Source organism: Dioscorea cayenensis, chromosome 12 (genome assembly GCF_009730915.1).
Source record: "Dioscorea cayenensis subsp. rotundata cultivar TDr96_F1 chromosome 12, TDr96_F1_v2_PseudoChromosome.rev07_lg8_w22 25.fasta, whole genome shotgun sequence".
Lineage (NCBI taxonomy): Eukaryota > Viridiplantae > Streptophyta > Magnoliopsida > Dioscoreales > Dioscoreaceae > Dioscorea > Dioscorea cayenensis.
Window position 1 is genome coordinate 1,370,069 of NC_052482.1, and position 23,175 is coordinate 1,393,243.

General features: G+C 35.4%; 1 protein-coding gene across 1 annotated transcript in view; it reads right to left on the reverse strand.

Moving 5' to 3' along the window:
- Nucleotides 1-19,692: 19,692 nt before the first annotated feature.
- The window catches only part of LOC120273763 (F-actin-capping protein subunit alpha-like), a 10,829-nt gene continuing 7,346 nt past the window's right edge, over nucleotides 19,693-23,175 (reverse strand). The window contains 1 exon segment of the mRNA XM_039280464.1: nucleotides 19,693-19,755. Within this exon segment, the coding sequence (XP_039136398.1) occupies nucleotides 19,693-19,755 (63 nt within the window).

The window sequence follows — 23,175 nt, forward strand, 5'->3', positions numbered from 1 at the left end:
CAAGGACTCCAATCCTGGCAGTTGAGAAAGGTGATTACCGTATTTTCTGATTGAGAAGAGAATATTTTTTTATTCCAAAAAATAGAAAACATCTGTTTTTTTAGCATTTAAATCAATAAAAGCACAAGGCAAGTGGTCCAAGAGAGGTGATTAGGGTTCCAAGGATGAAGAGGGATTCTATGAGTAATTACTAATTAGGGCTCTTGTGAGGAAAAGAATAGTTCTTGAGAAGTAGGAGGACTCTAGGATTTATTAGAATTTAGGAAGAGGGAAGAAGGGTTCAATTGTTTAGGATTTATGAGAGGAACAAAGGGTTATGGCACGAAAGAAAAGTAGGGTTCAACACATGGAGTGGTGATCATGAGATGTTATTTGGCCACGTGGCATAATTGACGTGACATAATGTGCGCCACTTGTCATGCCACATAAGTTCTCCATTAACGGTGTGAGTATGAATAACTTGAGTAAATGTGAATTTAAAATTGAGATATTAAGGTGAAATTTTTTATAATTAGGTGATTTAAACAAGAGTACCCGTGTAATTGGGTGATTGTTTAGATAATTAATCCTTTTAATTGTTATAATTAACATTTGAGTTAATGACTTTTTAAAATAAACAAATACTAACAAAATCTAATCAAAGAATGATGTAAATATTATTATCCACTTTAATTATTATTAATTCTTATTATTATAATTAAAGTAATTAATTATATATAATTATATATATATATATATATATATATATATATATAATAATAATATAATAGCGCCGACTAGTACCCAATGGAAATTCCTCTAATGGAAATTTCCACATTTCCATCCAACCATATATCCAAATGAAGGATTCCTTCCAACCATCCAAATTAACAAGGGATATAATGTGGTTGGGGAGGGAATTATTAATTACTTGTGCTAATTCGAATGTGTTTATTCCCTCTAGCCAATGGCCAACTTACATTTGAGAAATTTCCGGGAATAAACAATCACAAAGACACAAATCTCACAAATCCACATTTCTCTGGGTTTGTTGGCTTGAAACTTAATTTCTATATATACATACATTCTTATCTCCATATATATCCAATACCATCCAACACGATCCCTCTTAATTTATAAACAAACCATGTCTTCTTCTAATCCCCCTTCTTTGACAGCCTAAGGAAAATATCCTACTGTTGTGTAATATTGCAACTAATTCTCCAATTAACAAGTTGCAGCTAAAACACACAACAAAAACTCTCCAGATCAATAGTCTCAGCTATATTAAGCAACAAAATCCCCGAAATCAACATGATTCAATGGAAAATAAGTTCCAATTCATCAAACAGACAATAAAAATGAGTAGACCGGAAGAAAATATGCTGAAAAGCAGTAAGATAGCTTGGGAATGGATCCCTTCCGTTGCCGGCCACAGGAGTACTCACCAGAGAACTAGAGAACAGACCTCAGCCTCTTTCTTCTTCTTGCCTGCCTTCCCTTTTCCCCATCCTTACCTTTTTATCTTCTCTTTTCTCCAGCTCAGCCACAACCAACTCCAATCACGTGCCTCACCTTTGGACATGCTGTCACTCAGCAATGAACCCAACCAGACGTGTGCTCGCCCGATGCTCGCGTCCACTTCTTCTTCTCCAAGTCAGCTCAGCATCTATGGAATTGATCAGTGATTGTGTAACATTCAGCAATGACTTTAGTACTGCACAATCTATGGAATTGATGCAATGAAGTTTGTTGAGGTACTGAAGAAACATCACCTTGTAACTTAATGAACTTCATATAAGAATGAAATTGGATTAATCTGGTATTATAATCCACCATATGTGGCCCCAAAGTAGCCAACCAAGCAGCACCAAGAATTAGTTCAGCACCAGTAATAGGCAGTAAATATACTGGTAAGTCAAGTTGACTACCTTGAATATTTACTGACAATTTCTCAATACATCCCTCTACTTGCAATGCTGTGCCATTTCCCACCATGACTTTAATTGGAGATGTAGGCTAAATTTCCAAATGTAAGAATTTAGCCAGTCTCGGTTGGATGAAATTCTCATCACTACCCCCATCCAACAAGATTTTGATTGGATGCCCTTTGATGGTACCAGTAAATCTAAGTGTGCTCAAGAGGTTGGAAGAATTCATTGCATTGAGAGCTAGTTTGGCGGGTTCTTCCTTTATTAGATGAGAATTTGATGAATTCAGCTGCGATCGCAGAACTAGTCGACCAAATCGTTGAATTCACTACGAGATCTCACTCTTCGACTAAAATCTCCTATGATATATTGAAATATCAATAGTGACTAAAAACATAATAACAAATGTAAGTGACCGAATAAAGTAACTTTTTAGGGTGGGTGACTAAAACGAAACACACGAATAGGTGGGTGACCTTTTGTGTTGTTTACCAAAAAAATATTAATTTTGGGAGTAATGTTTATCAAGACTAGAACTGCTTTCTGTTTTTTTTTGTATGGATAAGGAGAAAATAGAGAGATAAAGTGTGCAAAAGTTACATAGTGATACATTCTTTAGTACTGGAATTGCTTTAGGATTTGCTTGGATCGCAGGTGAAGAGAGGGTTTAAGAGATCGAGAGAGAGTTTTATTTGTAGTACTGTCTTAATAAGATTGATGGAAAGTTTTGCTTTTGTTCTCCAGTCCTTTCTATTGTTCTTGATTTTGCATGATGTTATATATCTCTGTTTCTTGTGGATATATAAGAAATCATCTACATCTAGTTTTAACTAAGCATGTAGCTTATTGCTTTCTTGTTATCATTAATGATGCATGATATACTAGAACTTGCTAAGTTAATTGTTATTTGTTGGTGATAGATAAAAGATGAGAGAAGAGAATGAATGTGTGTTCATTAGAGTAAAAGCAAACCATATAAATACAAGAAGGTTATATACATGAGTACACAGTATATAAGTATAACTATACAATATATGTACATGTATGCATTAGTCTAACACGCCCACTCCCACCCCACCCAAACTCACGAGTGGGTCATAAGCCCAGGAGTTTGTCAACTAGAAACTAAAAGCGAGAAGCGATGATGTGACTTAGTAAAATGATCAGCGAGTTGCTGTGTAGAGGCGACATAAGGAAGAAGAATAATTCCAATAAGATAATGATGACTAACAAAGTGAAGAGTGATCTCAAGATGCTTCGTACGCTCATGGAATACAGGGTTAGCAGTAATTTTAATGACACTCTGGTTATCACAATATATAGGATTGGGGACAGAGATAAAGACACCAAAGTCCATCAAAATCTGACTCAACCAAAGAACCTCCTTAGCGATGAGGGACATAGCACCATACTCGAGCCTCGATGAGTAGAAAAAGCAATAATAGATTGTTTCTTGCTTTTCAGAGAGATAAGAAATCTCCAGAGAATGCAAAAACGAGTAGTAGATCATCGATCAAAGAATTACTGCTTAGATCGCATCACGATAGCGGGTAACTTGTGAGGAAGATGTGGCGGAGAAAAATGAAAAGCTATATATAATGCCGCGAAGATAATGAAGAAATTCATAAGAGGGTAGCTTAATGAGTAAGCGAGGGCGCTCACATCTTGCGACTAAGAACACAAAGGCATATGCAATGTCGGTCAGTGGTGGTCGGGGTAGATGAGAAGCCCAACAAGTGCTGCGATGGCGAGGTGGAATCAGCGGAAGCTCACTATCAAAGAGGAGAGTTAGTGATGTAGCTAAATAGGAGTAAAAGGCGGTACGGAGATCGGTGATGTTAGCTCATCGAAAAATGTCGGATATGTGCTTACATTTGAGACACCAACTAACCTCAGCGAGAATAAGCAACCCCAAGACCCGAGTAATGAAGAGGGCCAAGATCTTTTTATCTGAAATTCGGTGTGCAACTGTGCATTTCAAAGAAAGAACATTATCAACGTCATCACCGCTAACAACCATATCGGTAACATAAAGAAGAAGAATAATGAGGGCTTTGAGGGTTCTGTGAGTAAAGAGGACATAATCATGAGAACTCTCGGTGAAACCAAGAGTAAGAACCACCTCGAGAAACCACTCAAACTAGGCCGAGGGAGCTGTTTGAGCCCAAAGATAGCTCAGCGAAGATGGCGGATATCTTTGAGAAGGATGAGAAAAACCCGGGAGGAGGAGTTATATAAGCGTCCTCGGAAAAGATCTATATAAGAAGGTATTGGTCACATCTAGCGGTGAAGTGGCCCGATGCTGAGTAGCGATAATAGCGAAAAGAAGAATAACAATAGTCACTTAGCCACAAGACCAAATATCCCCTCGTAATCAATGCCATATGGCTGAGTAAAAACACGAGCAACAAGACGGGGTTTGTGGCACTCGATACTACCATCGGCTTAGGTCTTGACTCCATAGACCCACCGGCATTTGATAGGAGTAACACCAGACGGAAGCGGAACAAAATCCCATGTATACATGAGCTGAAGAGCATCAAGTTTCTTTGTCATAGCCTGTTGCCACTGGGGATGTTTCACCACCTCACGATAAGGCGTGGCTTGGAATGTGAGTGAAATAGTAGCAAAAAGCTTGGAAATCGAGAGTAGGGTAGAGGGAGAGAAAGTACCTCTCTGGCGGGGAGGCGGCGAGGATAGTTTGGGTAATGGCGGGGACAACGGGAACATCTTCAGGAAGGGGTGGAGTCGGTGGAGAGAGGAGGCGAATCACGAGATCCATCAATGCACCTAGAGGAAGGGGAAGAAGGAACTAAGGAGTATTTGTGGAGACATTAGGAGAAGGCACGCAGTGGTAGTGGTGAGTGGAACTCGAAAAGAACTATAGAGGGAGAGAAGAGGGATGCACTAGCGAAGATTGAAAAAGGAAAAGATTTGGGAAGGATAAAAAGTAAAGGGGTATCTTCAAGAAAAGTGATGTGATGGGAAATACGAAGATGGTGAGCATGAGGATCATAACAATGATAGCCCTTGTGTTCAGAGCTATATCAGAGAAAAATGCACATAGCGAATGGGAGAGAGTTTGTTTTGTAGCGTTGGGCAAAAAGAACAAAGCGAGTACACCAAAGCGTGCGAAGATGACTATAGGAGGAGAGGAGGAGGAGGGAGGGAGGAAGGTGGGAGTTAAGATGCTCATAGGGTATGATACGAGAGAGAGTGGAGGTAGGGGTGCGATTGATAAGATGAGCGAAAAGTAAGAATAGCTGACCTAGAAGGATTAAAAGAGGCGGAAGGGGCAAAGCGAGTGCAGTGTAGTATCTAGGATGTGGTGATGTTTGGCTCAGTGACATCGTTACGGTAGGTGTGTGAGGATAGGATTACTAAGGAATAGTAATGTAGGTGGAGGTAATGTGCGAAAGGATGTAAAGAGATACTAACATGTCCCATCGAGGCGAAAGATTTTTAATGCATTTACAAATTGAGTATATACGATTTTGCACTAAATTGAGGTAAATAGAAAAACCTCGGATCGGGGAACACATTAAATAGAAAAGCCAAGTGTAGCGTGAAAAATCATAAATGAAAGAAATGTAATAGAAGAAACAGCCAGAGATGAGAGGGGTGCAAGACCCCAAACATCGGAATGAACTAGATCAAAAGTAGATTAACAAATAGATTCTCGTGAAGAGAAAAGAAGAGCAGTTGATTTAGTGAGTTTACAACCCATACATGAATATGAAGGGAAGGGAAGAAATAAAACCAAGAGGAAGAAACATACTGAAGCGGCTATGTCGAGAAGATGAAGGCAGGGAAGATGAAGAGAGAATCTAAGTGATAGAGCCACCAACTCCTTGAGTCGCAATCCTCAGCACGTAAGATGGTCTGCACTATATAAGTAGAGGAAGAAAGGTGACAGTGAGACCATGATCAGTGAGTTGACTAATAGAAAGAAGGTTGAGGGCTAAGCCAGTAACATGATGGACATCAGGAATGTCTAATGAAGTGGATTGAAGATGACCACTGCTGCGTAGAAATAGGAGACTAGGCTAGAGGTATCTATAGTCATATAATGAGTGGAACTAGAATCTAAAATCCAAGAGGAAGATATAGTAAAGGCAATAGACATAGCAGAGGAAATGATGAAGGATAGAGTCGTGTTTGTATAAAAATGAACTGTTCAATAAGCTAAGAAACACGAGAGAGAAGATCGGTAGAGGGAAGGAGAATCTAAAGCTAAAGGCAGTAGCATGATGGGAAGGCGGGGAGATCGAGGCGGGCGAGACTATGATGACTATTGCTTTGTATCATTCTTTGAAGCTTAAGATACTAATTCTTCGATATGATCGGGGCAGCTACCGGTAATCACCGGATGACGAGAAGACCTAGAAGAGACTGATAAAGCAAGAGATGGTGACATAGAAAGGTCACGGGGTACTCGAGAGAGCGTGGCTTGGAGAGGTTACTGAGAGGTGTGTACGTCAGGGACAAAGCCATGGAGATAATGTCTTTGAAAGCGAGTTTTGTTTAGCAATAACACTATGAATGACATTGTCAAATGATGGAAGGAGTCGATTGAGCGAGTTGGCTATGAACAACCTTAAAATCAGGGTGAAGATGCATAAAATATTCAAAGATGCCTCGTGTTTGAGTGAGGCCCAGGTGTGAGTTTTTGCAACATGTGCATGTCGGGGCAAGTGGACTCCTCCAGCGAATCAATCGACACACGAGGGGACCCGCGGTCAGTGACATACTCCTAATGAGATGCCCACATTACTGGACGTGAGTAAGATCTTGCAGAATGGAATATTGACGAGCAAAGCTGGAATGTTCAAACATATGACCTAAGTGGTCCCACATTGTATGAGCAGTGGGAAGACATATAATTTCCATTCGAACATTAATCTCACAAAACTAACAAATAATGGTCATGCTATGGTGATCAACAAGTGTCCATGATGTATCGAGGGAATTGAGCGGTTGGGGAGAGTCACAGTCAACATGGCCAAGTAGATCCATCTTGAGTAAAACAATGTAAGCCAGTAGTAAACCATTCTCTATAGTTGGAGCGATTTAATTTGATATTTCTTGGAGCAAGGGAAATTGTGGAAGCGAGGGCAATGATGCTATTTCTTTTGCTTTGTTTTGTTTTGTTTTTGTTTTTGTTTTGTTTTAATTTTTTTTATTTTTAATAAAGTGTGTGGGAAACAAACAAATCTCGGAACTTAGATACTGTTAAACAGAATAAAAGGAAGGAATCGAACCAAAAGGATAATGCCAAAATATTAGGGACTTGAGACTGACTTTGAAAAAGGCATGCACATCGGTGTGAATGCAGAGAGAAAATCTTTGATTGATGTTGACTCACCTTGATGATGAGAGGGAGGCTTATGTGGTGGCTAGAGGCTCTTGCAGGCTGTAGACACGGTGAGCTCGTTGGTGATGAGTGCTTTCGAGGCGGCTAGCTGAGCACTGAGAGATCGCGGTGCCGGGTAAGCGCTGGAACCCGGCGGTGTCGGCTCTTGTCGGAAGAGTGAACAAAGCTCATGAAGATCTTATCAAATAAGGCATGAAGATAAACAACACTATAAATGCTCGTGAGGATCTTCATCAACGTTGGTCTACGTTATCGGGAGGAACAAACAACGCTCGTCCGGAGGAAACAACATGAAAATGATGGCATTGCGGAAGAGCGGAGGGGCGTGAAGCTCTTATCAAAGCTCAGCGAGATGGCGAATCCGGCGAAATGGGTGAGCAAACATCAACCCGGCAATAAAAAGGCGAACAAATGTCAATGTCACTAGACGGGACTGATATTCGGCAATGATCCGGTGAGATCGGTTGGTATCTAATACCATGATAGATAAAAGACGAGAGAAGAGAATGAATGTGTGTTCATTAGAGTAAAATTAGCATATATAATACAAGAAGAGTGTATACATGAGTGCCACGATATATATATAAGTATCTGATATATGTACGTGTATGTATTACTCTAACAATTGGTAGCTTATGTATGTATAGAGTTTGTATGTGTTACGATTTCACTGTATTCGATATTCTTTTGGCTTTTTGTTCCTTTTCTTTTCATTATTTGGAGCCGTGAAAAATCTCTATCGGAGTAACGAGCATGGTCGATTCTACCGAGGTTAGATTAAAGAGACAGAGACATCTTCGGTAACAAGCATGGTTGATTACAGCGAGGTTAGATTAAATCTCGGATTTAGTGACTTTTCTATATATTAGTAAACTTTAGTGTGTAAACCTACTTGTTCCTATGGGTACCAAGCGGTCATGTGTAGATAAAACTATTAATGTGTAATACTTTTTATACCTGTGTACTACCTTATGTTAATGTGTAAAATAGTATATTCCTATGTATTATTTTAGGTTTGTGTGTGTAGCGATAATACGTTAGGTGATGTAATATTATCACTACACATAGTAGTAAATATAGTTAATGCATAAAATCGGGTACATTGCTTATGTATTATTATAGATCCGTTATGTAACATTAATTGTTTATATAAATTACCAACTTTTAATTGGTTTCTTGCATATTAACACGCAGGTTTGAGCTTATGAATATACTAGGTGAGCGGCGTGAAGTGTCGGTCAGGAGGGATACATACTTTTGCCTTGAGATATATAAAAAGCTTGAAGAAATTGTCGAAGACAATCGGTTTTTACGGGTGAGCGGATCAAGCGATGACACTTATGAAGTGGTTGACGATCATAATAGTGCTGTCAACCTACGAATCCGGAAGTGCTCCTACGGGAGATGGGACATGTCGTTGATCTTGTAATGCATCCATTATGGACTAACAATAAAAAATCCTTTATGCAGTTATTTTACCTATTTTTGGAAGTTTTTGTATTGTATCGTGTATGTTTGTCATGAGGATGTCGTATAACTTTATGTGTTTCCTATGTAATAACATGTGTTTCTCTGTAATGTTAGATGTTCTTGTGTTGTATATAGTGTTCCCATGTAAGTATGTTTATTTCTGTGTAATTATTTTTGTTCATGTTTAATTATGTTTGTTCTTGTGTAATTATAGTATACTTGTGTACTATACAATTTTTCTTGTTTATTGTTTTTGTGCATATGTGCTTCGAGTGTTATGAATTTGTATTCTGGAAATGTTTTACATGTCGAAAATAAAAGATTTTACCCGAGAATAATAAATAATAAATAAATAAGAATAACATTAATAAATAATAATAAAATAATAAATACTCCATCCATTCCAAAATACATGTGTTTTAAGAATGTTGAATAAGAATTAAATATAGCATTAAATTTTTTAAAATTTAACATAAAATCAATCAAATTACTAAACTATTCATCTCTTGGAACCATATATTTTTTCTTGGAACTATAAATATTACTCTCTTCATCTATATAACTTAGAAAATTGAAGATGTGTAATATTGGGAAAAAAGAATAAATATTGTCTTGATATTGTAAAATGACAATTATTTTGGAATAGTTTTTTTTCTTAAAAAGACATGTATTTTAGAATAGAGAGAGTAAAGAAGAAGAAGAAAAAGAAGAATAAATAATAAATAATAATAATAAATAAATAAATAATAAATAAGAAGAAAAAGAAGATGGAGAGTAATCTCATCATTTTTGGGCGGCTAGAGGTTTTATCCACTCAAAGGGGTACTCTAGTAATTTTTACCGTCCAACTAATTAACATCTTTTGGGGAATCACGGGGCTGATTGCCAATAAAGAAGGGACCAAAAAGGAAATAGAAAACTTGCATGGATTAATAAGGAAAGTGTAAACTTCTCAGGGATTATTAAATATTTCCTGCTAATATTTATTTTTAGAAGTTGAATATTTTAATATGATATCAATACTTTTTATTATGTATTTGATTTCGTGTGTGACATGTGGTTTTTTATGAAAGTATTATTTTTGATATATTCAGTTTTTATGTGATTAAAATTATGTTTTAATAAAAAATATGAAAAATCAATTAACAAAACCAAATGTATAGACTAACATGTTAATAGCTAGGGGTCATTTGATTTTGTTGTAATGTTCTTACATTACATTGTGTTATGTGGTAATCTAAAAAATTACCATATTTGGATTAGTAGCGAGTAATAATATTAATGGTAATTTGTGATTACTAATTTTAGCAATCCCATTATCACAAAAAAATGTCACTTTGGGAATATCTTCCACTTCAAAAAAATAATTTTTTTGTATAATTATTAGTTATTTTTTATGTAAATTTTTTTATTTTGTTTTATGTTAAATTTGTTTAAAGTTTTAGATAGAAGAATATTTTGGAAAAATATGTAAAAATTAATTTTTGGTATTCTAATTTAATTATTTTGATCCTAAATTTTATTTTAGCTTATATTTAAATTTACTTAAAATTGTGGATACAAGAGTTTTTCGGAAAATTTGAAACATTATTAAGTTGATTACTGTGTAATATGATTTTCCACCAATAGTTATCACAAATTACTACAACATTTATGGACATATAGCATTTTTGTTCTCATTATCACAGTAATCTTATTACCGTGTAATATATTATTATTGCAAACCAAATGATCTTTAAATAGTTTTAAACAAATTTAGTTCGGTTCAGTTAAATGGACCCATCTCTAGAAACTATTGCTAGGTTTTGGGTCGACCCATCTCATGCCTATATTGGGCTAAAGAGTTTCTGCTTGATGGCCAGCATGGGCCGTGTGCTAGCCTGTAAGTAGCTAGGCTGTCAGTTTCCATGTCGCCACACATGTCAATTATTATTATTATTATTACTAAGCATTTTTCCTGGCTTCGCATAAGAGTTTTTAAAATTTTGTGAGGAGTTTTGAGGCAATATCATATATAGGTGTTGTTTGGATCAGCTTATAGCTGACCCAAAAGCACTTATTTTATAAGTTAAGTGCTTATGAGATTTAATATTGTGTTTGGATGGGCTTTCTGAATAAGCTCAAGCTGTGTAAGAAGCCCAAATACAGCTTATTTTATAAGCTGCCAAAGACCAGCTTATGGAAATAAGCTGTTTTTTATAAGCTATTTGGTTAAGTGCATTTACTAAAATGCCCTCAGTCAATCCAGTAAAAAGGCATTTTATTAATTTATTGATGTAAAAGTACTTTTCAAATAAACATCCAAACATTTTCACAATTACAGAAGTGTATCTGAAACTAATACATCCAAACAAAAAAATATGCATAAGCACTTAACTTATTCTAAAAGTACTTTTTCCAAAAGTGCTTCTACAAAATTAAAAAAAGCACTTTTTTTAAAAGTCAATCCAAACAACCCCATAAAGTAATATAATTAAACAACTCCTACCATAGAAATTATTTTATACCTTAGATTTCAAAGGTCTTATGGACATTTATTATATAAATAATTAGGTGTAATTAATATTTTTCAATTATTAATATTATAAGTAATATAAATAAAAACTTAAATGTTATTAAAAAAATTAAAATTGTTCCTTGAAACACTCTCGGAGTAGATTATACATTTACTTTAATAGTATGTATAGATTATTATTATTATTATTATAAAATTTTAATTATACCTAATATCTTATATAGTACTCATATTTGTCAAATTGGGAAGGTGAACTAGATGATACACTTAACCCTTACATCCAATACAAAGGACCATTTATAAACCATGATTTGTTGTTATTGTTTTGTGGCAGGCATTTACTTCTTGGCTAAGAATATTAGTTCTATATTTCTTCTAATTTTAATTAGTTTATTGGGTATTTGTTAAAAGTGGCTTGGACTAAACTAGTCATGTTAGTGATGAGCTAAAGTTCTCGAGTCCATCTTAATTTATATAATTTTTATAAATCGGGGAGCTCTCATAAAAAGTCAACAACGGAGCTGTTTTGTCATGAGCTCTCATGATGTCTTTCGGGGTTAAGCTGCATTAATGAATTGGGGACTGAGGTGTTTTTCTAGCTATTGAAGAATATCGTTGTTATTGATGAGCATGTTTTAATTTGGTCATCCCATGGCTTTGTAGGGTTCTTTATTTTCATTTTTCATGTTACTCTGCATCAACAAGTGTGAGTTTAAAGCAACTTTTTGGCTTCTAGTTATTGAAAAAGCATTATTTTTTTCTTGTGTATTTAATCCTACTTTGTATTTAGTTGATGGATGTTGGTTCTTTTTGCAGCTGCTCTTCTTACAGGGGTTGTATTTCCTTCAAATTTTTAACCTTTATTTTTTTCATGACAGTGATTGATCTTGCATGTGAGCTTGTGCTAGTCTCTTAGAACACATACACGAGAATAAATTTGCTTTGCATAAAAATATATATGCTTTTGTAATATATCAAATTAATGGCAAGCAATGGTTGCATTTGTTTCAATCTTATTTGTGGTGTATATACCATCAGAAGAGATTCGTTTCCAGAAAGTATATCTTTCAATTGAGGCATATTTCCATCTCAACAACAAATTGTGGGGTCCTAGCCATCCGTACTTCGTTGAACAATTCTGAAAGCGTTTAGGTGGCACTTTGGAATTATATTATATATATAATTTTAACTTTACCTTCATAAAAAATAATTAGTAGAGGATGACTGTCCAATGTGCCACCAACGGCTACTAGTGGCGTGTCCACGCATTGAAGGAAGACAACCATGAGACGTTTAAAATCAAGACTATGCATATATCCCACACATATATATGGCGCATGTGTCGGTAAGACCTTGCACTTGAAAGCATCCAAAAAAATGAGTCGATCGTGTGTGATCATAGAGGTGAAGGACCGTTCCTTATGCAGACTATTGATATTCAATATAACATATTGCGTGATCATGGTGTCAGTTTATCCTATAAGAAGGCTTGGATGGGGAAAGAGATAGCCCAAGGTGTTCTCCTTAGGAGTGAGGTGGAGAGCTATGACTTATTGTTATGGTACACAAGCAAGGTGATGGAGATGAACCTTGGTAGCAGTGCCATTGTTAAGAAAACTGGCGAGCGGTTTAAATGCACATTTTTCTCTTTCTATGCCTGTGTTGTAGCCATCAAGAGCGGGTGTAGGTTGCTATTGTTCATTGATGGAACTCACTTGGTTGGGAAATACGTGGGAACTTTATTGGGTGTGATAAGTAAAGATGGTAACTACAACTTCTTTCATGTCACATTTGCTATCATTAATAATGGAACACATGCCAACTGGATGTGGTTTCTGTTAAAGATCGGGGATGGGCTATACGGGGATGATGATTACGAGAAGATTATTAAATTTGTTTATGACATATCAAAGGACCTTGTTAGCGCAAATCGTGAAGGTTTTTCCTTTTTCCCACATGCATATTGTTTGCGGCACTTGGAAGGGAATTTTATGGAAAGAATGTTAGACTTGGGAAGATATTAAAGGAAGAGCGTTGATCCATATTTGTTAGGATTGTATATGCGTGCACGGAAAATGAGTGCGATCATGCACTCAACGACTTGTTAGTCACTTTAGTTGACACACATTGCGTGCTACTTCAGAAATTTGATGTAGCTCATTGGTCAAACTATATATTTAAAGGTATGTACTTAGACATTGTTGAGTTATTCAATGCCTATATTAAGGAGGTAGACCACCTCCCCGTGACAAATATGGTAGACTCAATAAGGTAAGCTCCCATTTTATGTAGGAGTTGTTCTACATGTAATGCATATGGTTGCTTTTACTAATGCACATTGCCATTTAGTAAATTCATTTCTACTTATTTTGTCATGTTACAATTTAATACACTTATTTTCTATTAAATATTCTGTCTTTCCATTTACTAAATCATGTTTGCAGTTAATATACTTGGTTTTTATTTATTTTGAAACATTTTAATTAAATAAACCACGTTTCACTTTAACATTTGTTGTTCTATTTGTATGACAAAGGCTTTAGCTCATGACAATGTTGTGCACACATTGTGAACATTTTCGTCAACGGGAAATGGAAATGGACCTATGCCTTGATATATATATACACAACAAGGGCAATGAAATTGTCGAAGAATTCCACACCTTATTTTGGCTGTTCTGACGGGGATCGTTTCAAGGTGGTTGAGTAGAATAGCTACAATGTCAATTTGCTTTCATTAATATGCTCCTGTCATAAGTGGCTAGTCTATGGCATCCTTTGTAAGCATGCATGCACAACAATAAAGCAAACAGACTTAAATGTTCATCGATTGCCGTATGCCGAAACTATTTTTCTTATCAAGGACAACAACAAACCAACTAATAATACTTGCGAACTACTTCTGCGGCCACCAATCATGAAGAGGCAGGTGGGTGGGCCAAGTTGGAAAAGAATAGAATAGGAGTCATCTATCATGTGTGAATTACACTACAGCCGATGTTATGAGGCTGGTCATAACTAGAGATCTTGTAATGCATCAAAAGCTAATTGATTGAAGTTAATTTGTACATGCTTTTATAACATTTCAACCCTTTACCATGAAGATGATGCATGCTACATGGAAACTTTGCTCAATACACGAGAAAAGCATTTATTAAGAAGGAACGGTTGAAATGGAATGTTAACATGTAATAAAGACAAAACATCTCAAATTAAATAAAAAAAATTATCTATTAAGCATGAAAATGTCTTGTTAAGCGAAAACACATCTACAAGCAAAGCAATGTATCATAAAAAAACATCCATATACAAATTTCTACGACTTGTGCATTACATTCAACACAAGCATGAAACATGTCAATAGACTATCCTTCTAAGACAATAATGTTTATATGGTGTTTTATTTCTATAACAAGATGATATATAAAAAAATATTTAAAATTTGGGTGTGGTGGAAAATTATTCGTCAAGTGAGACATTTCTCAAGTTATGAGTTTTGGCTAGGCATGTTTAGGCCAATTTCAATTTTGGGTTCATTTTTCTCCATAAAGCAGAGTACCCCTCCATTGTTCACCCATGCTCTTTTTCCTCAATTCTTCTTTTTAGTCACAAGCTTCTACTTCTATCTGAGTGAAAAAGAGTTAAGTCTTTTCTGCTCTCCTACTTGCTTTGTAAATATCTTGATCTTCTTTTTACACTTTAGATCTCTTCAATTTTTCTACTTTATTTGTGATTTACATTTCTATTTCAAGATTTTTTGACTATTTCGAGAATGAGTTTTTTACTTTCCGATGTCGTTTTAAAAACTAAATTAGATAGATCGCTAAATATTAATAAAAAAACTATGATCTATGTATGTTTTCCAATTGTAGATTTCCATCGATGTTTCCAATGGGGGGTTTTTCTCTTTTTCGAGTTAAGATCTCATATCTTTTATTTTTTTCATTTTGCATGCAAAAAAATCCTTTTTGATCAAATTTTACTGATCTTGAAACATGATAGTTTTTTTTTCAAAAAAAAAATGTCGATTTTCTTTGAGTTTTCAAAGTATAAACAATATCGATATGAAGGTGGTGATTCCTAGTTTTCTGCTATAACTTTTATTTGTGGGGTGATTTCTCCGATGCATCAATCTAATAAAAGAAAAAATAAATAAAAACATACATAATATTTTATAGATCTTAAATAACATTTAATTTTTGAAAATATTTTATTGAAGCCATTTCATTCAAATTTCAGATCTGAAAGTTTATTGAAAAAATTTTAGAGCTTTCCTCTTGTGTCAATGTTCAAGATTTTGTGTAGATTTTTAAAAATCCCTGAAGGCCTTGAAAGGCTTTTTTAGGTTGATATATAAGGAAAGAGGTCACCTACTTTTTTCTAAGTGTATAATATGTGATTTTTATGAATTAAATGACTCGCTTATGATATCTTGTGAGCGTGTTATGACAAGGATGGTATGCAAAGGAGGATGGACTTATATCTGGCCATCATTTTTTGTTAGAGTGATATGTATGTATATTTTGTATGTATATGTGTATATATATACATATAGTTACATTTGCATACTTATTTGTTCTATAAATATGACCCAAAGGGGCCATCCATTTGTGTGCTGGCTAAATACATATCCCTCTATCATGGTATCACGGTCGCCGACCGATCTCTCGGACCGTTGATCCGTCCGTTTGTTTTTTTGTTGCTCTCCAATGAGCATTTTGTTTTGTTTTTCCTTGGTTGCTTAGTTTAATCTGAAATTCTTGCCTTCATGATCATCATCTTCGGTTACTCTCCTTGGTTGTTTTGTTTCGCGCTGACCACCATCTCCGGCATCCCATCCGCGGCCAACACCTCTCGTTGCTCCAATCCCGCCACCGTGATCATCACAACCATCTGCTAAAATTCTGCCGCCGTGATCATCACCGCCACTAGCTCAAATCCCGCCGCCAAAATCATCACCATTACAGCTTCTCACTGCCCGATCATCTCCATCACTGCTTCTTTGTTCAGCGTTGGCCACCAGATCATCATTGCTTCTTCGCTTCTTGTTCTCTATATCTCTGTCTTCTCAACTGAGAGCAGACGACCTCCACTGCTTCCCCAACCAGAAGACCAACACAGAACTCCACGCCCGAAATTTTGCCATTCAAGTCCAGAGATTTTGATTTTTTGTGTTTGTTTTGATTCTCAGTATGAATATATATATATATATATATATATATATATATATATATATATATATATATATATCTATTAAAAAACAACAACAAAAAAACCAAAACAAAAACAAAACAAAACAAAAACAAAAACGAAAACAAAAAACAAAACAAAAAAAAACCTTTTCTTTTGATTCTATTCTTATCTTTCACGGTATCTATTATTATTTAAATATATATATATATATATATATATATATATATATAAGTCCGATTCTGTTGTATCGTTTTACTTGGTATGGATCTACTTGGCCATGCCGATGGTACCTCTCCCCAACCCTCAACTCCCGATGCATCATGGACCCTTGCTGATCATCCTACCATGACCATTATCTGTCAGTCTTGTGAGATTGATGTCCGTATGGAAATTGGACATCTTCCCACTGCTCATGCAATGTGGGAACACTTCGCTCATATGTTTGAGCATTCTAGCTCTGCTCGTCAGTATGCCATTTTATAGGATCTTACTCACATCCAGCAGCGTGAGTGTTTTGTCAGAGAATATGTCAGTGATCTACGGTCCTTATGGCGTCAGATTGATTCATTAGAAGCGTCCACTTGTCTAACATGCATATGTTGCAAAACTCACACTCAGTCTTGCCAAATACAGCATACCTTCGAATTTCTGATGCGTCTTCATCCAGATTTTGAGGCTGTTCACAGCCAACTGCTCAATCGAGACCCTCTTCCATCATTTGACGATGTTATTCGTAATGTTATTGCTGAAGAAACACGTCTCGACGCGTTATCTCCACGGCTTATCCCTACTAACACAGTTCTTGCTGAGACCTCTCCACGTTCCACTAAAGTATCTTCTGTGCCACCAGCTCCTGTTTCATCAACCTCTACTTGGTCTTCTGTTATCTGTCATTATTGTAAGCGTCCTGGTCATATGAAGAATCAGTGTCTGAAGCTTCATCAATGATAGGAGCAGCAGTCATTACAGTCTCGCCCTCCGCCTCAATCTCCTGTTTCCTCCCCTCATGCTGCTTCTGTCTCCGCCTCTGACTCTCCTTCTACTGATCTTCTTTCTTAAGTTGCTCAGCTTACTGAGAAAATTCATGCTATGCAGCGCTCTTTGCCCTCCAGTGTTTCCCATGCTACATCTGTTGCCTCTGGTAATGTCTTCCTCATCCTGGATATTAGATCTTGGTGCTACTCATCATATGACTGTCGATATCTCTAGCCCAGTCTCTATTACTACACCTCATACCTTTTCTAGTGTTCATATTGCTTATGGGAGCCTTCATCCTGTCACGTAGTGTGGTCGATCTTCAGTTCACTTCATTTAGACATTCCCGACATCCATCATGTCCCTGGCCTAGCTCTCAACCTTCTTTCTGTTAGTTAGCTAACTGATCATGGTCTCACAGTTACCTTTTCTTCCTTTATTTATATTGTGCAGGATAATCTTACAAGCCAGAGGATTGGGATCGGGCGTAGAGTTGGTGGCCTCTATCACTTAGATTCTCTTCATCTTCCCGCTCTTCCATCTTTTCACATTGTTGCCTTTGTGTGTTCTCTTGATCGTTGGCACTGTCGCCTCAGTCACTTGTCTAGTTCTCGCCTGAAACTCTTAACAAGTTCAGGCAATCTTGATTTTATTTCTTCCCTTCCTCCACATCCATGTCTAGGTTGTAAACTCGCTAAACCCACTGCTCTTCCTTTCTTTCTTGGTCTTGAGGTTTCTTATTCTCATCGAGGTTACTTGGTGTCTCAACAGAAGTACATATCTGACATTTTTCGACGAACTGATATCACCGATCTTCGCACTGCCTCTACTCCTATTGAGCTACATCATCGACTCTCCTCTTATGATGGTGAGCCTCTGCCTGATCCTACTCGTTAATGTGCACTTATTGGTGCTCTTGTCTATCTGACTATTACTCGGCATGATATTGCATATGTTGTTCGTGTTCTTAGTCAGTTTGTGAGTGCTCCTCGTTCGACTCATTACGCTGCCCTCATACGAGTTCTTCGTAATCTTCGTGGCACTATATCTCGCTCTTTATTTTTCTCTGCCATGTCTTCTCTTGAGTTGCACGCCTATTATGATGCTGATTGGGCAGGTGATGCCTTTGATCGACGTTCCACTACTGGTTTCTACATTTTTCTTAGAGATTCTCTTATCTCTTGGAAAAATAAGAAACAATCTACTATTGCTCTTTCTACTGTTGAGGCTGAGTATGGTGCTATGTCTTCTACCGCTAAGTAGGTTTTTTGGTTGTGACAGATTTTGATGGACTTTGGTGTCTCTGCTCATACTCTTATATACTGTGACAACCATAGCGCCATTAAAATCACTGCCAACCCTATCTTTTATGAACGTACGAAGCATCTTGAGATCGCTTTTCTCTTTGTTCGTTATCATTATATTACTGGCAGTATTATTCTTCCTTATGTTACCTCTTCTCAGCAGCTTGCTGATCTTTTCACTAAGGCACATACTGTCTCTTGGTTTCAGTTTCTGGTTGACAAACTCTCGGCTTATGACCCACCGTGAGTGTGAGGGGGAGTGTTAGAGTGATATGTATGTACATTTTGCATGTATATGTGTATATACATACATATAGTTACATTTTTATACTTATTTGTTCTATAAATATGACCCAAAAGGGTCATCCATTTGTGTGCTGGCTAAATACATATCCATCCTCTATCATTTTTCATACAAACCATATCCTTAAGATTATCTCTTTTGCTCTCTCACCTCTTTTTCTTGAGGGTGATGTACTACACCATGACTCAAAAACTTTCACACCCTTTGCCCTTAGGTCATCATGTCACGTGTTGTTGCCTTTCTTGTATTTTTCATAATTATTTTTTAATCTATAAAATAAAATGCATTTATTATTTATTATTTGTTTTCCATCCATTACACACACATTTGTCATTTCCTTATGAGGATGAACTTTTCATTTGGCCATCTTCATCTATTTAAAAAATTGAATGGCTGTTGAATCTAATTTATGAATTATTTATGTCTTACCATAATTCATATTTATCAAGAAATTTTTTTTGAGAAGAAAATATCACTTGCTATTTTCTTGATAAATAATAATTTTTTTAATGTTCTTAGTTTCAATAATTATGTATTGTTTTTATGAAATTTATGGTTTTTCAGAAATGGTTGTAGAAAAATTTTGTGAATTCCTCCTTGCACACTTCTATGTTACCAACGGCTACTACAATAATGAGATCCTTGAACTCAGTCCTCAAACATATCAACAACCTTAGCATAGATGAAGACGGAGGAGAAAGAGGAACTATGCTGCAAATCCAGGAAATTCTTATCAAAGTTTCTTATTAGCAATTAAGAATTTGTAATTCAATTAGCATCAAACTTGAATCAGTGAAACAGATTCTAATGTTGAGGTGGTGGCATTACCATCGGAGATACTAATGACAACAAACTGGTTTGTATGTGAGATATGCAACAAGGGCTTTCAATGTGCCAAAAATATCTAATTACATTGTTGTGATCACAACTTGCCTTGGAAGGTAATTAGACAGAGGCCAATTGGGAAATAGGTGAAAAAAAGAGTGCATATATGCCCATAGGAGACATGTGCGCATCATGATCCTTCTCACTCTCTTGGTGATCTCACAAAAATCAAGAAACATTATTGTCAAAGCATGTTGATAAAACATTGCTCTGATACCATATTGATAACATGAAAGGCATGAAAGGCAATGGCTCTGATAACATTTCAAGTATTAAACATTTAATAATTCTAATATTATAATAAGAATAATGAATAACTAATTGTTGATATATAATTTAAGGTTTATTTTAGTATATATATACATATATTTTAAACAGGAGAGATAGTTGCGGTGCATCTAGCATTCTATGAGGTTGCAATTCAAGACTTGATGGAAATGTCAGAATATACACATGGGTAAGAGTAGGGAATAGGAGAGTAGGATATGGAATAACCTCATCAAAGGATTGAATAACCTAAGTCATAATCTGAGCATGAGCGTGGCCTTAAACTACAGCTACAATCAGCAATAGAGATGGGTCTCTCAATGTATAAAAGTATGGAATACACTCCTCAAGCTTTTGAGAAAGAGATACCAGTAACACTTTAAATATATAACAATATGGAATACAACCATCAACTTCTTAAACAAGGGACGTAGATGGTCAATCTAATATACAACAACATGGAAGACATCTCTTAAGCTCCTGAGCAAGAGACTCAAATACCTATACAAATATACAACAACATGGAATACACCCCTCAAGTCCCCCCAGCATGAACATAACTACATTAATTGGTTTGATACTAGCGCTTACTCAACTCCATCCACTCACAATGGTAATAATAATGACATCAATCTCAATCTCACCACAATTCCAACTGCGACTGAATCACCTTCAATTGTCAATTGTGGTGGCACTTATCCTCATTTGTCAGTTCTGATCATTATTGTAGGATCACTTTTTCCTCTACTCACATCATCATCAACAACAACATCAACCTTGGTACTATTTCAACAATTGAATTATCGCTAGCTGGCATTTATCATCATTCACTAATTTCGACTAGCACTAGAAGATGCAATCTCTCTTGTTCATCTACCTACACTAACATTAACAATGGTAACATCAATATTGTTTCTATTGCTGCTACCACTCAATTATTTGTAGGTATCAATTATGATGACACTCATTCTCATTCAATTGTGTTGATCAACATTAGAAGATATGATTTCTTTCCTATATCCACCCACATCAACAATTGTTAGGCAATGGATAATTGTCTGTTAGGTGAGACGTGTCTCACATTATGAGTTTTGGCTAGACATGTTTTAGGCAAATTTCCATTTCGGGTTCATTTTTCTCCATAAATAGCGTACCACTTCATCGTTTAGTCCTACTCCTCTTTCTTTATTTCTTCCTTTTAGTCACAAAACTTTGCTTTTGTCAGAGAAAAAAAGGGTCAAGTCTTTTATGTTCTTCTACTTTCTCTATAAGTATCCCGATTGTCCTTTTACACTTTAGATTTCTTCAATTTTTATATTTTATCTATGATTTACATTTCTATTTTAAGAATTTTTGACTATTTCGATGATTAGTTTTTACTTTTCAATTGGTTTTAAAGGTTTGAATTAGATCGATGGCTAGATATTAGCTGAAGATCTGTGATTTACGTATATGTTCCGATTGTGGACTTCCATTGATGTTTTCAGTGGGGGCTTTTCTTTTTTTTAGAGTTAAGATCTTTGATCTTTTATTTTTTTATTTCACATGTAGAAATATCCTTTTAGGTCAAATTTTACCGATCTTGAAAAACAATAGTTATTTCAAAAAAAAAGAATCATTTTTTTATTTGACTTTTTTAATTATAAATTATATCAATCAAGAAAGCGGTGATTTCTATTTTTTCCCCCACTAGAATTTTTATTGTGGCACGATTTCTCCAATGCATCTAATAAAAGAGGTCACCTATTTTTTTTCATAGCATATAATATGTGATCTTTGTGAAGTAAATGACTCTTTTGACATCTTGTGAGTATGTCATGATGAATATGACATACAAAGGCAGATGGACTCACATCTATCCATTCATTTTACTTGCCAACCATGCACTTGAGTTTGTCTCTTCTCTTCTCGCACTTTTCTTTTTTTTTAGGGTGATGCACTACACCATATCATGCCATGTGTCATTGCTTTTCTTGTAGTTTGCATAATTATTTTTTAATCTATAAAAAGAAAATACATTTATTATTTTCAATTTGCTTTCCATCCATTACACACACATTGATTGTCTCATTTCCTTATGAGGATGAACTTTTAATTTAGCCCTCTTCATCTATTTAAAGATTGAATGCCGCTTAAATTTAATTTATGATTTATTTATGACTTCCCATAATTCATATTTACAATTATTTTCCTATCCTTATAAATCATATTGGCATTTTATAGAAAGATTGGGTCGTGGTTAGTAATAGTGGCTTGTGTTAGGAAACTTACAAGAAAGGGCCACCAAGAAACGGTCCCTAATACAAGAAAAATGTGATAAGGGGCCATGCAAGCTTAAAAGGCAAAGCTCAAACTCCATGGGACTCCTCACAACTCTACCAGTCTCAACGTGACCCTTTTACTAATAGACCTTTGTATGTATCTTTGGTATGTTAGGTTAACGATAGAATTGTTAGCTTGGGGATTAGTGGTTTGATACCCTGCTAAGGTTAAATATTTATATAAAGTTAATTATATTTTCATTTAATTATTATAAATTAAAATAAATATTTAAAAATTATAATTTTATTTTTAGTTAATAATAGGCTTTTGTAAATATTATTAATTTAAAATATGATTGATAAATATATTTATTAAAATAATTAAATTACTTAATACAATAATTTTAGAGCATTTGATTGGTATTTTTAGGTCACTTATGACTGAGTTGACGGAAATGTTTTTCAAAAGAAAAATAATATAGCTTTCTATTTTTTTGACAAATAATATATTTTTTTAATGTTCTTGGTTTCACTAATTATGCATTATTTTTTCAAAATTTATAGTTTATCACGATGGCTGAGGAGGTCTAGGAGAAAGAGGAATTCTTCTCGAAACCCATGTAATTCTTATTTAAATTTCTTGTTAGTAATGAAAAACCTATAATTTTTTTAACGTTAAACATGAAGTAACACTACAACAAAAAAACATTTTTTATGA